This window comes from Dermatophagoides farinae, chromosome 6, assembly GCF_024713945.1.
Source record: "Dermatophagoides farinae isolate YC_2012a chromosome 6, ASM2471394v1, whole genome shotgun sequence".
NCBI classification, from domain to species: domain Eukaryota; kingdom Metazoa; phylum Arthropoda; class Arachnida; order Sarcoptiformes; family Pyroglyphidae; genus Dermatophagoides; species Dermatophagoides farinae.
Genome location: NC_134682.1, coordinates 5,218,631 through 5,235,000, shown reverse-complemented (window position 1 = coordinate 5,235,000; position 16,370 = coordinate 5,218,631). Strand labels below are relative to the sequence as shown.

Here is a 16,370-nt window from a genome sequence, read left to right as displayed (position 1 = left end):
TCAACGACCTGTTGACAATTAATTTGGGCGAAGGTATTAAGATGCAGGCCTATGCCGACGACGTTGCCATTGTGGTTTCCAGTAAATGTGCAACGTACATGCCAGTTAAAATAAACAACATATTGAAAGCTGCATACGATTGGGGCATGAAATCAAAATTGACTTTTTCGGAATCTAAAACACAAATAATGTATATAAGTAGGAGAATCAACAGGCCTATATTCTCGCCGATAAACATGAACGGTGTTGTGATAAAACCGGTGGATCAAGTAAAGATACTGGGCGTGATTTTCGATCAACGTATGGACTTCCGGCCACATATATACTATATTGTTGAGAAAGCCGTAAAAATCTATCGAATGGTCAATAATATTGCCCGAAATTCATATGGCCTAAGCCCACGGGTATTACAATTAATTCATCATAGCATTATTGAACCAGTCATCACCTATGGTGCTGTTGTCACTCATCGGGCAATGAAATACCAACATATAATCAATTATCTGAAACAACTGCTGAAACCAATTGCTCAAAAAGCAACAAAGGCCTATCGCACTGCTCCAACGGTTGCCACATCAGCTATAGCTGACTTTCCTCCATTAGACATTTTGATTAATTATCGGGCCATAATCGTCAAATCAAGAGTGACAAGAATGTATCATCGTCAAGACATGAATATACCTGTTGATATCGAAGAAGCACACAAACCAACTGTTGACATGCAAGTGAATTTTATCGTTCGAGAACCGGCTGTGATGTCTCCTTTGAGGATATTTATCAAATCGATCATTACGAATCACGGGATCGGTGCTGCATTCATGGTCTTCAACCACAACAATCCGATTCACACCAAGAGTTATCGATTTCCGGGTTATTCCACACTACAACAGGCCGATTTGTATACAATAAAAATGGCTGTGGAATGGTCTCTTGCGAATCTGGGTCATCAAGCGGTTTATATATTAACGAATAATATTGGCACAGTTCAACATCTTAAACGTTTTGATCATCGAAAAAAGCAAAGATTGGCCAATTTAATCACCGCAACAACGAACAACAACATAACGATAATGTGGATTAAAGTGGACCAAGAAAATCAATGGCATAGAAAACTGAAACGAATTGCAAAAAAAGCCGGTAAACACCGCAACAGAGCCTACGATTATGAATACATACACATGAAAGTTGTTAAGAAAATTGAATATCGACAAATGTTATCGATTTGGGACGATAGATATAGAAATGATCGATTTGGAACCAACATTAAATTGATCTGTCAACACGTTGGTGACGCCAGACAGTTTTCAAATGTCATAGACCGATTTTTGACACAGACCCTAACGGGACACGGTCAATTTGGAAACTATTTATCCCGTTTTGGAATATCGGATGAGGTGGCATGCGTGTGCGGCTTTCCGGTACAAGACGTTCCACATTTAATAAATGAGTGTCCATTAACCAACAGGCTTCGCAACGATTTTAAAACAGCAATAAGAAGAATTATGAATCCTGTAACAAAAATTGAAATGACAGCTGTCTTTTATATCAATATTGCCATCTTCGCTGATATTCATCGTAATTCGATTCATCAATTTCGACCGCCATAAATGGTAACAGCCCCCTGTCATTCGTGAATCAACAGGTGTCAACAGATTGCCTCGCCTGGGAGAGTAACCTAACCTCCGGGCCATCGCCAAACCATCACGAGCAAAGCTCGTGAGGTTTGGCTCGATGTACGCCCAACCTCCACATACCAAATTATTGAATCAACATTTCTGGTACTTCACACTGTTTTTATTTATCAAACACCTTTACAGACACAAAAATTTTATTGTACACACGCACAAAGAAAACAACACCTGTTACAGACGTTCACACACACAATACACACATTTTTACAGTACCAGTCCGACCAGCTTTAGGGTGGCTCCCATAAATAGCCGCTGGCGGTTTCATCAGTGGAGAGGGCGTGCATCGACTATGGCTACCACAACAGCGAGACCACCAACACAACAAATGAACCAACACTTTGTTTTCAACAACACAGCTTTTAACATACTATTGTGAATACACCAACATTATACACAACAGCTGATACAGATTGTTTACACATACATACACAGAACAAAACATGAATCTACACGGTGGTCTCGTGTTCCAACAGCTTCAGGGTGGCGCCCATAAACAGCCACTGTTGTGATACAGTTGTCTAGTAGCCATAGGATGTTATAGGAAGAACTTGAAATTACTGCTTATCGGCGTCAAACAACATGAACTAACGCCTGCGGTATCGATCAAAGAAAACAATTCTAGCAGTAAACAACATTGAATTTGTCGTCTGTTCATACACTGACAAGTATATCGATGCCATCCAATGCTGGCTGTTCGCCACATTCAACAGGTAGCTTTCCAAATGAAAAATGTCGCCTCGACCTAAATATGGTGAGAATAATGATAATACAATCGTGATAACCGGATATAATTTACATCAAATAAGCAAAAAGATAACGTTCAAAAACTGCATAATGTAAATAGATGAAGAGGTGCAACATTGCCATCACGGTTATAAATATAGACCAGAATTCGCCATTAATTATCGTTAATCCAATCAACCATGAAAAAGGAATCAGCAAATCTAAAATTAATAAGGTGAAAATAAATTAATGAATTGGTTAAACCTAAAATTGGATAAGTACCTAAGATATCACAGATAAAGAAATGAATCAAGTCGAAAATTTTCGCCAACATCAATATAAGTCGATTTTTGAATATACGTCGATATTGAGATGATCAATCAGCTGAAATGGAAAAAAAAAAAAAAAATTTAAAAGCAGTAAATTGGATAATCCTAAAAAATTGATAAATTGCCTAATATATCACAGAAAGTAGCCGTGGTTTCGACCGAATAATATCACAGAAAATTCCATCGAGGATCTAAAATAAATGAAATAATCAACTAATTAAAATAATTCCTAATAGATACAATAATTGAAATACCCAGAAGCAAGAATTGTCCAACTAAAACCGTGGTTAGAAATCAATCAAATTAAAACAAAATCGTGAATAAAATAATGTCAACAAAGCATAGTGAGCAACAATCGACCATATCAACAAATCATCGAAGCAAAATAGCCGATCTTCAGTCAATGTTCTTTTTGATGAACAAAAATCATTTGAGCACAATCACCATTTGAACTCAACTTTGATAGTAACAGCAACAACATCAATATCAACCACCACCAAGAAATTAATCTGCTAGGACAAAGTATTGAAAAGTTGAAAAATTGCCATCATATATAAAGCAACAAAAAATCAGTATCGTTTGCGAGTCGAGACCCTAATGTTATGCTGTCAATTTTATGCACGACATTTTCCATCAATCACCATTATTATTGCCAAATACCACCATCATATAGTCTGGATGAGATATTATCAACACCACGCAACATATAATCCACACAACACTTTAACACACTGGACACAAATTCATTCTTCCGTACCTATTTATTCTTGTTGGTTTCATCATTATCCAATCTTTCATTCATTATCATTGCTTCAAATACATCTGCGGCAATCTCTTCCCGTCCAAGTTGTGATAGTGACCCAGTGCTGCGAGCCATCAGGTATTGATGGGTACCGCCAAAAAAACCATCAACCGAAAAACGATCAAAGCCAATCGCGACGCCAATACCGATGTTGATGACGACCGCTCCAGCATTCCATCTCCAGCCATGAGCCGTGTCTCCAACGAGGAAATCATAACCGACGATGCAGATCAACCAATGTCCCATGTAGAAATAGCGACAACATCAGCTCAACCACAAATCATGCAAAATCAGCAACCAACATCCAGCAATTCGGCTGCCACACAACAACAGCAAACAACAGTCGCCGGCTTCCATCCACCAGCATATCAGTCGGGTCCAAGTTTCAGTACCACTGCATCACAGTATCAGCCAACCAGCCCACCATCTTTTTCGGATTGCCGGCCACTATCACCAATTGAACCACAATACTTTGTTATGATATATTTATATCGTAACCACCAACATCAATCGATATCAATGATGAAAAAGTTATATGAAGGGTCAATCAATTTTCGTATGTCAACCATCAATTCATATATGGAGCGAGTAATTATTACCAGAATTATGTCCGTCATCAAAATTTTTATTAATGTTTCTCTTTTTATTCTTTTATTTTATTTACATGTTATTCTTTCTTTCTTTTTCTTTATCCATTACTGATTACTTGTCATTTATTATCCCATGTATGTATTGAATGCCGAGATTGGCCATTTGCCGATCTTTTATTAAGATGAATTGAAATAAATTATATTTTCTTTTAAAAAAAAAAAAAAAAATCAACTAAATTTGAAAAATTTGAAAATCCTAATATCACAGTGGCATATTCTTGGCGACCAACCATCATCCGGGCGGGTTAAAAACCTGGTTCACGTACACTAATCACTCTGGACCGACAATGCAACCATAAATATCCTCGGTTCCAACCTATCAACAATTATCTGGGCGGGTTAAAAAGAAAAACAATTTCAATTCTAAGATCATCATCATATATTCTGGCTACTTATCTTTATTTCAGTCGGCTTGGCTTCCAATCACGAATCACGGATATTTGTCAATCAATGACTAAAATGGAAAAATAATTCATCATCATTAAATAATTCAATTGGTTAATCCTAAATATCACAGATGGACGGCAATTTGAAAATCCTAAAAATACAACGTGGTAGAATGTATGACGAACCAAAAATGAAAAAATCGCCAATCAACAACAACAAAATCGATACTGAGCAACAATCGAAATTCATCCATCAACAATGTACTTTGGCAATATATTAATCACAATTCTGCAGTCAAGTTCATCCAAATTTTTGCTATGATCACCATCGAAAAATCATCATCATCGAAAATTTTTTCCACCAATCGAGTATATAAACGTTTTTCTTGGCCATAGAGTCTTCGTATTCGCAACAGCCTATGGGGATCGGTCGTATGAAATCAATCAAGTTTCATTTCAACATTGCTTTCGGTCTCCGACGTTCGACCACATCAATCACACACAGCCATACACACCACACTTGTACACACTCACACCAACAGAGCTACACAATACACAGAATCACACCGGACACACACGCTCTGTTGGATTTCTTTGTTTTCACACACACAGGATAATTTACACACTTTTTATTGGAATAGCCTTTGTTCAAATTTTTATTTTATTAGTTAGGCTTTTTTTTTTCCTTTTACTTTTGTTTTTTTCTTTTTCATTTTTATTCATTTTCATTGATTTCCGGCGTTTATCGCTTTATTTTATATTTGTATTGATTTTCTGGATTGGCCATTTGCCGATCTCGTTTTTATTGCAAATAAAAAATAAAAAAAAAAAAAAAAAAAAAAAAAAAAAAAAAAAAAAAAACCTAACCTAACCTAACCTAACCTAACCTAACCTAACCTAACCTAACCAACCTAACCTAACCTAACCTAACCTAACCTAACCTAACCTAACCTAACCTAACCTAACCTAACCTAACCTAACCTAACCTAACCAACCTAACCTAACCTAACCTAACCTAACCTAACCCTAACCAACCTAACCTAACCTAAACCTAACCTTAACCAACCTAACCAACCTAACCTAACCTAACCTAACCTAACCTACCTAACCCTAACCTAACCTAACCTAACCTAACCAACCTAACCAACCTAACCTAACCTAACCTAACCAACCTAACCAACCTAACCGTCGCGGACTCCCGAATATTAACCGTCGCCTACAGCCAATTTATTGCCAGTCCAACGGCCCCGATGGTCCTTTGCCGGTCCGAGCGTGCATATGCGTGCTTAATCCACGCTTACAACCAATAATGTTCTCGCACCTGTCGAACAGCGACTGTACCACGTGCAAGGTGGCGTCTTTTATCGTGGCTTCGTTATATGCTGAACCGGGTGGCGATACAACAAGTAACTGGACAACTATTGCCAGTATTGCCGCTCATCATGGCCAACATAATCTCATCATCACCGGCGACTTTAATAGCGACCATCAAATATGGTTTTCTCGGGGTACCAGCAATAGGGGCGCCGACCTATTGGCCACGTTCTTGCAATCCGGTCTCAGTGTTATCAACAACTGTGATACCCCCACATTCGATACCATACGGGGAAAAAGGCGCCTGATATCACACACTGATTTGACCGTGGCATCAGCATCTGCATCCGTATTGATCAACAACTGGTGTGTCAATGATCAGGTCAATTTTAGCGATCATCGGGTGATAACATTCAATGCAGACATCAACGGTCAGTGGTCACAACCACCTCGCCATACTACCGTTCGATGGAACACCAACAATGCTGATTGGGACGGATGGGCGGACTCGCTTAAATATTCATTGGATTGGCACCACATCGACGAAACATTTTTTGATGACATAAACGATGCTGAACGTTTGGACTTTGCAATTGCCAGTCTCACCACAATCATTAAAACTGTGAGTGATCAAAGTTTCCGTAAATATAACGTTTACCGTCGACGCAGGCTACCATGGCATGATGACGATGAGTTGAAACAGCTGGCCAACAGACAAAAACAACTGTATCGTAGAATTCGCCGTCACCGAAGGGATCATATCCCCGACCATCTAACGAGCGAATATCACCGGCTGCGAACTGCTTACAGAGGCCGGTTAGATACATTAAAGGAAGAATTCCTCCGCCAACAAATGGGTGATGATACCAACCAATATGAAAAAGTCTGCCGGCTGTTGAAACATCAGATTAGTATTCCTGCACAAACATTGGCTGGCTGTGATGATCCTGAAGTAACAGTTAAAAAATTATTGGATGATTTGTTTCCCGACGACTTTATTGATGATGATACCACACGACAAACAGAAATACGGCTATCGAATGAAAATTGGCTGGATGAAAGACGTGGTGAATGCCTTGATTTTCCGGATGTAACGACACGTGAATTATTTAATATCGTGACGAAAATTAAAAATGACAAATCTCCAGGATTCGACAATATAAGTCCAGAAATATGTAAGAAATTGTTGGCATTTTTTCCCGAAATGATGACGGCTATAATGAATGCATGTATACGTACTGGTCATGTTCCGTATCTGTGGAAGATATCAACGGTGCGAATAATCCCGAAACCGGGTAAAACAAACTACGGTCAAACGAGCAGCTTTCGGCCTATTGGCCTGTTACCGATACTTGGCAAAATATTGGAAAGCATTATGGCCGGTAGAATTCGTCGATCGCTTGCCACCAATTGCCCAATGTCGACCAACCAGTATGGCTTCACGAGCGGCAAATCAACGATCCATGCGCTCGACCAGCTGATGTGCAGAATTGACCACCAACAGCGAGATGGAAATCACGTGATAATGGCATCAATTGATATCAAAGGTGCGTTCAACCATGCATGGAATCCTGGGATCATAGACCGGCTGGTGGCGAAAAAATGCCCGGATTACATCGTCCGAATTATGGCAAACTATATGGATGATCGACGTGTGGTAACCACCTATGGTGGCACAACGTTGGCGAAAACCACAAACCGTGGCACAGTGCAAGGCTCAGTAATGGGTCCGCTACTTTGGAATCTTATCATCGATGAATTCCTGCACAAAGATTTTGGTGCCAACATCCATGTACAAGCATTCGCCGATGATATTGCCGCCGTGATTGCTCATCGTGATTTAAACCAACTGGGTATACTGGCATCGAAATTCATGCGTATGGCGACTGATTGGTGCAATTCGGTTAAACTGCATATGTCTGCAGAAAAATCGGTGATCATGTACATGTCGAGAAAATTGCGGTTGCCCGTCCTACCCACAATAATGGTCGATAATAGACGAATTGATTATGTGGAACAGACAAAAATCCTGGGTGTGACCATCGATCGAAAACGTGATTTCCGTCCGCATCTACATTTGGTTATTGAAAAAACCACGCGTATTTACCGGCAGATTTTGGCCATGGTTCATCGGAATTTGGGAATGCGACCACACATTTTAAAAATGATTTATCGATCTGTAGTTGTTCCGACGATCACATACGCGGCGGCAATTTGGAAACACGCGATTGTATTTAAATACATGTGGAATCACCTTCGACAATTCGTTCGACCATGGGCGCAATTAATTTCTGGTTCATATCGTACTGCATCATTCATATCGACAACAGCAATCGCTGATATCGCACCACTGGAACTGGAAATTATGTACGAAGCAAGTGTATCCCTGGCAAGAATTCATGGCAATTATAAATTTGGTGATGATTTTATTGATATTGATATCCCGGATTGTGCAGACAACATGGTCGACCTACCACCCAATATTGTTGCCAATCAATTATTCGCCTGCACGTATCATCATTTTATAACGAAAATAGTCCGCATGCGACATTCAATTGGTGGATGCTTTGCCGTTTATAATGGAACATACCACATAGTAACAAAATATTATCGATTCCCGCCTTATTGTTCGAATCTACAGGCCGACCTATTTGTCATCCTTGAAGCGGTTAATTTTGCAAAAGAAAAATTCAGTTCAGCTGCTGTTATCACCATCATCAATAACAACATTGGGGCAATCAAACATATTTTGAAAAATGACCGCAAGGAAACAATCAACCTGGCAAGGAAAATTATGATGGCTATGACCAACAACAACATGACCATTCATTGGCAGAAAGTCAACCCAACTGACCAGATATGGCACGACGTTCGTAAATGGGCGCGAGATGCAGCCACCAGTAGCCTTGAATTTAAATTCAATTTAATGCCAATGTCATATGTGAAAAAAGTCGAACGAAAACGTTTACTGGCTAACTGGAACAAAATTTACATTGAAGATAAATATGGCTCCAATATCAAACAGCTGCATCCGAATGTTGACGATGTCAGAAAGTTTGCCCCATTTGTCAACAAATGGCTTACGATGTCGCTTACCGGTCATGGCCAATTTGGCAAATATCTGGAAAAAATTGGTCGTCGTGATGATGCGAATTGCCAATGTGGACTATCGGAACAAAGTGTCCACCACCTGAAATTTGATTGTCCCTTGATGAATGAACCGCGGTACAGATTCGACATGGCTCGTAGGAATTGCATTTCGCCAATTGAATTGATCAAACTCGAAGTGGTATTTTATGAACAAATTGCGATCCGGGCAAATGAACTAAACAATGGAATCCATCAATATCACACTCCAATAACGTAAACGTGATCATCGAGGTGTTATTTATTCTCATCATTTCATCATCCACCACTTCATCATTATTTATCTGTGATATATTTATTTTTCATCATCCACCGAAATGATCAACGTTGTGACTTATTTAACTAGTGATTGCATTCTTGTCGTCATCATCATTGAATTTCGCCGGTCAGCATCTCCACAATGAACAAATGTCAACAACCAGTATTATAATTATTTTTGAAATGTGCAAACCGTCAGTATTATATTTATGCCAGTGTTAATCGGTGAACATAAACCAACAGTATTATCATCTATTTATTTATTATTGAACAATTATCATCGATTCTTCACCATATCATTGACACCGACACAACAGATTACCAACACTGTTTTTAACATGAATTTTATTGTTTATACACAAACACAGGACACAACACAGTGACAGACGAACATACACACACAGGACACAACATTACCAATGATATGCCTAGGTTCGCTCCAGGGTGGCTCCCGTAAACAGCCGCGACCTAGTACCGTGACAACATTATTGAATCGTTTTTCTTTAAATCATCAACCTGAAATGAAAAACAAAACAGTATTTTTAATCATCAAAACGAATTTTCTGCTCACCGAATGTGATCCACCAATGAACATTTTTTCATGGTCGCCAAGTGAATTGTCCTTGCCAAATTGGTTCCAGCAACGTCCAAAATTAAAATTGTGATCAACTTGTTAAAATTGTGCTAAATAGCCAGTGAATTCAAATGTAAACAAATAGCCAGCCATATATGACGTACTTTTGTTTTTACGTGGTGCTCAACATGCCAATACACATGCACAAGTTCTTCGTGCCGGCACAGCTTTAATCATGCGCATTTGCGCTGTGTTTTTACTTTGAAATTTTTTGTGATCTTCCAGAACGAAATGATTGAGCATGATGCCTCATGTGCAAGTACATTGTAGCACGATCGACCACTAGCAATCGAATTTTTATGATATGTGCACATTATTCACAACCACCGAGAGAGCATATAAAGACAGCCAAAAAACAGCGTGCTCTTCATGTCCCGAGCCTTTTGTGTTGTGATTTTTGCTAAAAATTTTTTAACTTGTGATTTTCAACAACAACCACCAAAATTGTGGCCAAGTCAATAAGTGACCATTTTTTGTGATCAAATTGCTGACCTCTGTGCCATACAATCAAGAAATTGCTCGGTTGGATTGTGCCTTGGCTTCTGGAACCTCGCTCTGACTTTTGGACCTCCTGGTATCATCCCTGGCTACACACTGGACTTTCTGGCTTTTGGACCTTCGCTCGACCACTGGATCATCACTGGCTTTTTCTCACACCATTACTGGCACCAAGTCACACTGGTTTCTCCCGGACATCTGTTCACGCCACGATTTGATACATATACACAAACAACACAACTGCCGACATCTGACATGCACCGTAACGTGGCTCACTTACGGAGTAGGCAAACGATTTCACCTGGTTCGCTGAGTCGTGTATCACTCTCGTTCTGGGCCTTCCCTCATGCCTCTGTCAGACTAAGCTGGTACACAATACAGACACACACAGGACACAGAAGCGGAAGCAGGTGATTGATTGATTTAAAACCTGTGATGCTTATTGTACATACACACATAAATGCATGTTACTCACACACACACTAGACACATTTGAATATTCGGCTGGTTTTCCATCGTTATGTAAAATTTTTTCTTAAAAATCACGCACATAACCAACCTGGCTCGTTTACACAAACAACACAACTGCCGACATCTGACATGCACCGTAATGTGGCTCACTTACGGAGTAGGCAAACGATTTCACCTGGTTCGCTGAGTCGTGTATCACTCTCGTTCTGGGCCTTCCCTCATGCCTCTGTCAGATTGAAGCTGGTACACAATACAGACACACACAGGACACAGAAGCGGAAGCAGGTGATTGATTGATTTAAAACCTGTGATGCTTATTGTACATACACACACAAATGCATGTTACTCACACACACACAAGACACACTGTATCCCGGCTGGTATCCTCCGTCATCATCAATCAATGGCCAACACTAACGGAATACCAGCCGTTTGGATCTTATTTATTATTTATTTATTGTTTTTCATTTCTATCGGTTCATGTGTGCACCCTTTCTTATTTATTTATTTATTGTTACTTCCAAGTCGCACCTCTGTCCGTCATCATTCCCATTCCATGTATTATTTATTTATTTATTGTATTTCTAGCTACCCTATGTGTTCCACAGGCTGCCCTACAAATAATGCTGTCGCCTAGCCTAGCCATGTATCCGGTAGTGTACCTATTGTGCTGGCCCTAATTGTACTTACCGATTTATACCTACCGTGATACTTACCATCGATCCATCCGGCAGGCACCTATAGGAAAAAATGAAATGGACTCGCCACCCACCACGTCAGCCACCTGTATGGGAAGAAAAACAGTTGGCCATACTTACCTGGAACCATCTGGTCGGCACCTATAGGAGGAAAATGGTTAGCACCTGATGGAACACATAGGGAAAATTTTATTTTTTCTTAAATTAATTTTATTATTGTTAATTTTTTATTTTTTATTTTTCTACAATTGTAATCATTTTTATGATTATTTTTATATTGAATTAAGTGGCCATTGCCGCTAATAAAATCGGAATTTTTAAAATAAAAAAAAAAAAAAAAAAAACCTAACCTAACCATTCACAACAACAAATATACACGCATGCACACGAACATGTAAATAATCGTTCATTTTTTGCCGCCAAATCAATTCAACCAGGATAGTTCAGGAAACAAAACAAAAGACAAAAATCCTTTTCTTTGATATGAAATTTGAACATTATGAGATTGTTATCCTCACTATTTCACATGCCACTATCGACATAAAAAATGTTAGGACACCACAACAAGATACAAATTTTTTTCATATAAATATTTTTGCAAAACCGGCAAAACTTTGCAATTCGAACAACCTATTGGTATGATGAAAGATATTTTGTTCATTCTTGATTTGTTTTCTTTCCACACCAAATCATATCGTCTTTCACATTGTCGATCCTTGTATTTTTGTCGTTTTCTTTTCTCTTCATTTCACGACAATCTTTCACACACACCACACAAACATACAATCATTTCATTGCCATCCACATATGTCAAACCTGCATGGCACAGGTACACACGCACAGGTATATACACCGGCACACACAGGGTTTTTCTTTTTCCTATTTTCTTTCTCCCCTCACATACAATGACATGAACACACTCTAAATTAATTTAAATCAAATTTTATTTCAATTTTATTTTTGTTACTTTTTTTATTATTATTTTATATGTGTGTTTTTTTTTTTACTTTCATCTTCAATCGAATCCATTATTTTTATTGAGTTGTAATTTGATCGAAGTTCTTGGTTTGGCCATTGCCGACCTATTTTTTAAAGAAAGAAAAATAAAATTTATTTTTAATTTAAAAAAAAAAAAAAAAAAAAAAAAAACCTAACCTAACCTAACCTAACCCAACCTAACCAACCTAACCTAACCTAACCTACCAACCTAACCTAACCTAACCTAACCCAACCTAACCTAACCCAACCTAACATCCCAACAAGAATTCATCAACACAGATCTGTCATTATCAATTTCGATCCATCCAACAACGAACGAAATCATCACACATCCAACAGTTGGTTCCCCTACAAGTGAACGAAAATGGCATTACAAAATTTGATTCAAATATACATAAAAGTCATAATAATAATTTCAAAAATTGACATCGGCAGAATCGACAAACAAAACAGCAACAGTTGAATTTCCACCATCCATTCGTCACCAGAGTATCGGCATCATGATCATCGATTAAATATTTAACAAAAGTCCAGTACCAATCAATGAATAATAATGTATGGAATAAATATATCACAGATACAACTGGCATCGAAATCTCCATTAAGGACGACCACCATTGAAGCAACGAATAACGACAGTCGATATTTCTTACCAGCACTAGAATGATAAAAACAAGAATTAAAATCAACGAACAACAAATCAAATATCACAGATAATCACCGGTCACTGGAATTTCCGTCCGGACAATCACCACCAAAGTAACGAATAACGATGATTGATATTCCAAACCAGACTAGAACATAAAAACAAGAAGTAAAAATCATCATCAACAACAACACGATTCAACATATCACAAATAAACTTTGGCCATGGGAATTTCCAACTGGACGATCATCATCAGAGCAACGATTGATAAAAATCGATATTCCGGACCTGGGGAAATAAAAACGAAAATTATAAAAACCAGCAACATAAAAACGACAATTTTAAACATGATACATTCCACCAGTATATCAACACAGTGCTCGTATTCTTTTGGAACCATATCTCGAACAATTCAATTGGATGGCTAATTGGAGCCAATCTTCGATCAACAACAAACAACAACAAGTCAAAAATGAGCAGAAAACAAAATGTGGCCAAGCAGTGTGAAAATTGACGCCAACTCATCATTGAACAAATTGTAAGTCATATTCATGCACATTAATCGATCACAACAAAAATCAAAACACAACACAAACAGATGTCTTCATCACTGTCAACAAACACACGCATGCACAATTGACAGAAAATATACCGCCAAATTTGAGCCAACAATAGAAAGATCAATCGACCCGACGTAAAAACTACGTTTGGCGCCATTATCTTTAGCATAGAAATATGTAGACAACGCCGGTCGACATACGACACTTGACAATCACTGAGTTACATTGCCACTGTACAATGATAGATTTTGAACATTATGAACGACCAATAGATTTCTTTCTCGTAGTTTTTCCCCTCTTTTTCCCCCTCAATAACCGATAAAGCATTACGAACAGTGTAGGGAATTGATTTATCAAATGTATATAAGTCTCGACAAATCTTCAGATCATCAGTTCTCGCAGCCTAGTGAGTTATGCTGTCAGATATATCGACGACCAACAACAAATACAAATCAATCATCGATCACAATTTTTTATTTCATTCCATTTTCATTATTGTGATCATAAACACACCAAATTTTCTGTCTTTGATCGAACACAAACAGACACACACACATTCAAATCGCATACACACACACACATATTGGCTTAGCCAACACACCAGATTCCATTTTATACATTCTATTCCATTGGACACATACACAAACACTGGACACAATTTAAATTAATTGAAATGTACTTTTTTTTTATTATATTTTTTTTATTCTTTGTTAGTTTTTATTCTTTATTTTATTGTCTGTTTTTTCCTTTATTTCCATTGATCGATTCCATTTTTTCCTGGCCGATTTGTATTGCCATTTTGAATGCCTTGATTGGCCATCGCCGATCTGTTTTTAAAAGAATAAAGTTCAGTTTTAAAAAAAAAAAAAAAAAAAAAAAAAAACCAACCCCATTTGTTTTCACTGTGCTCTTTTCCACAAATTTGATGACTGTCCAAACAAAATGAGACCACCGAGATGTGTTAACTGCCGAAAATCTGGCTTCAACGATCCGTGTAACCACAACAGCATTTCAAAATCATGTCCAATATATGCTAGAATGCTACAACGCATAGCCGACAAAGTTCAATACAGCCTCGATGTATAACTACGCTCAATCAACAATCCAATCTGAACCAGCTATAATCGCGCAAATCAACTGCAACAAGTCCCCCAGTGCACTCAGCCAATTTCTTAACTTCTGTGACAAAAACAAAATCGACATTGCTCTTGTGTCTGAGCCTCCCATCCGTAACAATATTCCAAACATTGACAAAAAATACCGTCCAATATATGCCACCAATTCTTTCATATCCATCACCAACTCATCCCACCTGTCTGTTGCTAGTCATTCACTTCCTGTCTCTCAAACTCCATCGGTGTCTTATATACCAAGTGTCAGCCAAATTCAAAGTGCCATCCATGTGTCTAGTTCCAATCAATCGTCAAGTTCTCACCATCAACCATCTTGTGTCAATCATGTGTCAGGTGTCCACCATGTGTCATATGTTCAACCAGATCCTTATGCCCCGCCAGTGTTTACCAACCAGGTGCCAAGTGATCCACAGGTGTGCCAACAAAGTAGTCACCAAGTGCCGGCTGTTCATATGTCATGTGTTCAACCAGATCCTTGTGCCCCGCCAGTGTTTATCAACCAGGTGCCAAGTGATCCACAGGTGTGTCAACAAAGTAGTCACCAAGTGCCGACTGTTCATATGTCATATGTTCAGCCAGATCCTTGTGCCCCGCCAGCGTTAACCAACCAGGTGCCAAGCGATCCACTAGTGTGTCAACCAAACGTCCACCATGTGCCAACGGTTAATGTGTCATGTGCTCAACCAAATTCTTGTGCTCCGCCAGTGTCCGTCAACCAGGTGCCAAGCATTCAACCATCGCCACTTGTTGATCATGTTTTGCCGTCTGCCATCCAACAAGTATCGTCTAATCAGCCAATTAACAATAATCCACCAACGTCCAATGTTTGTTTGCCAGTTCGAAGCTGTATCTTAATTTTCAATCCAATGATCACACCAATTATAATATCATCACTGTCATATACCGATTTTGTTGTCATCGAGATAAACGGCTTTATTATCGCCTCCGTATATTCACAACCAGGTGTAGCAATCGAGCCAACCATTAGAAATCTAGACAATCTTGTGCAATATGCTCACAACAAAAGATTATTGGTCGCTGGCGATTTTAACGCCAAATCAACTTTCTGGGGGCCTATAAACGATGAAAGAGGAGAAGAATTGTTGGCATCAATTATCCAGAATGACCTGTGCATCTTGAATGATGGCATCAAACCGACATTTGACACAACGCGTGGCAACCGACGACTGACGTCTTTCATAGATCTCACCCTGGTATCACAGAATCTCAATGATAAAGTCAAAAATTGGACAGTTAGAGATGACATCCACAATAGTGACCATCGACCAATAATCACTGTTATAAACAATATCAGATTAACATCCTCAGACAGTGGAACGACGGTCAGGTGGAGTACAGCCAATATAGATTGGTCTGCTTGGTCATCAGAGATTGGTAACGGGCTAGATGGCCATAGTATTACCTGTGACG

The 16,370-nt window shown here is 38.7% G+C and overlaps 1 protein-coding gene across 1 annotated transcript in view; it reads left to right on the top strand.

The window, feature by feature from the left end:
* Positions 1 to 4,332, top strand: part of LOC142597570 (uncharacterized) — a 4,402-nt gene extending 70 nt beyond the window's left edge. The window contains exon 1 of the mRNA XM_075731613.1: positions 1 to 4,332. This exon is cut by the window's left edge and continues 70 nt beyond it. Within this exon, the coding sequence (XP_075587728.1) occupies positions 1 to 1,607 (1,607 nt within the window). The 3' untranslated portion in view covers positions 1,608 to 4,332.
* Positions 4,333 to 16,370: the final 12,038 nt, after the last annotated feature.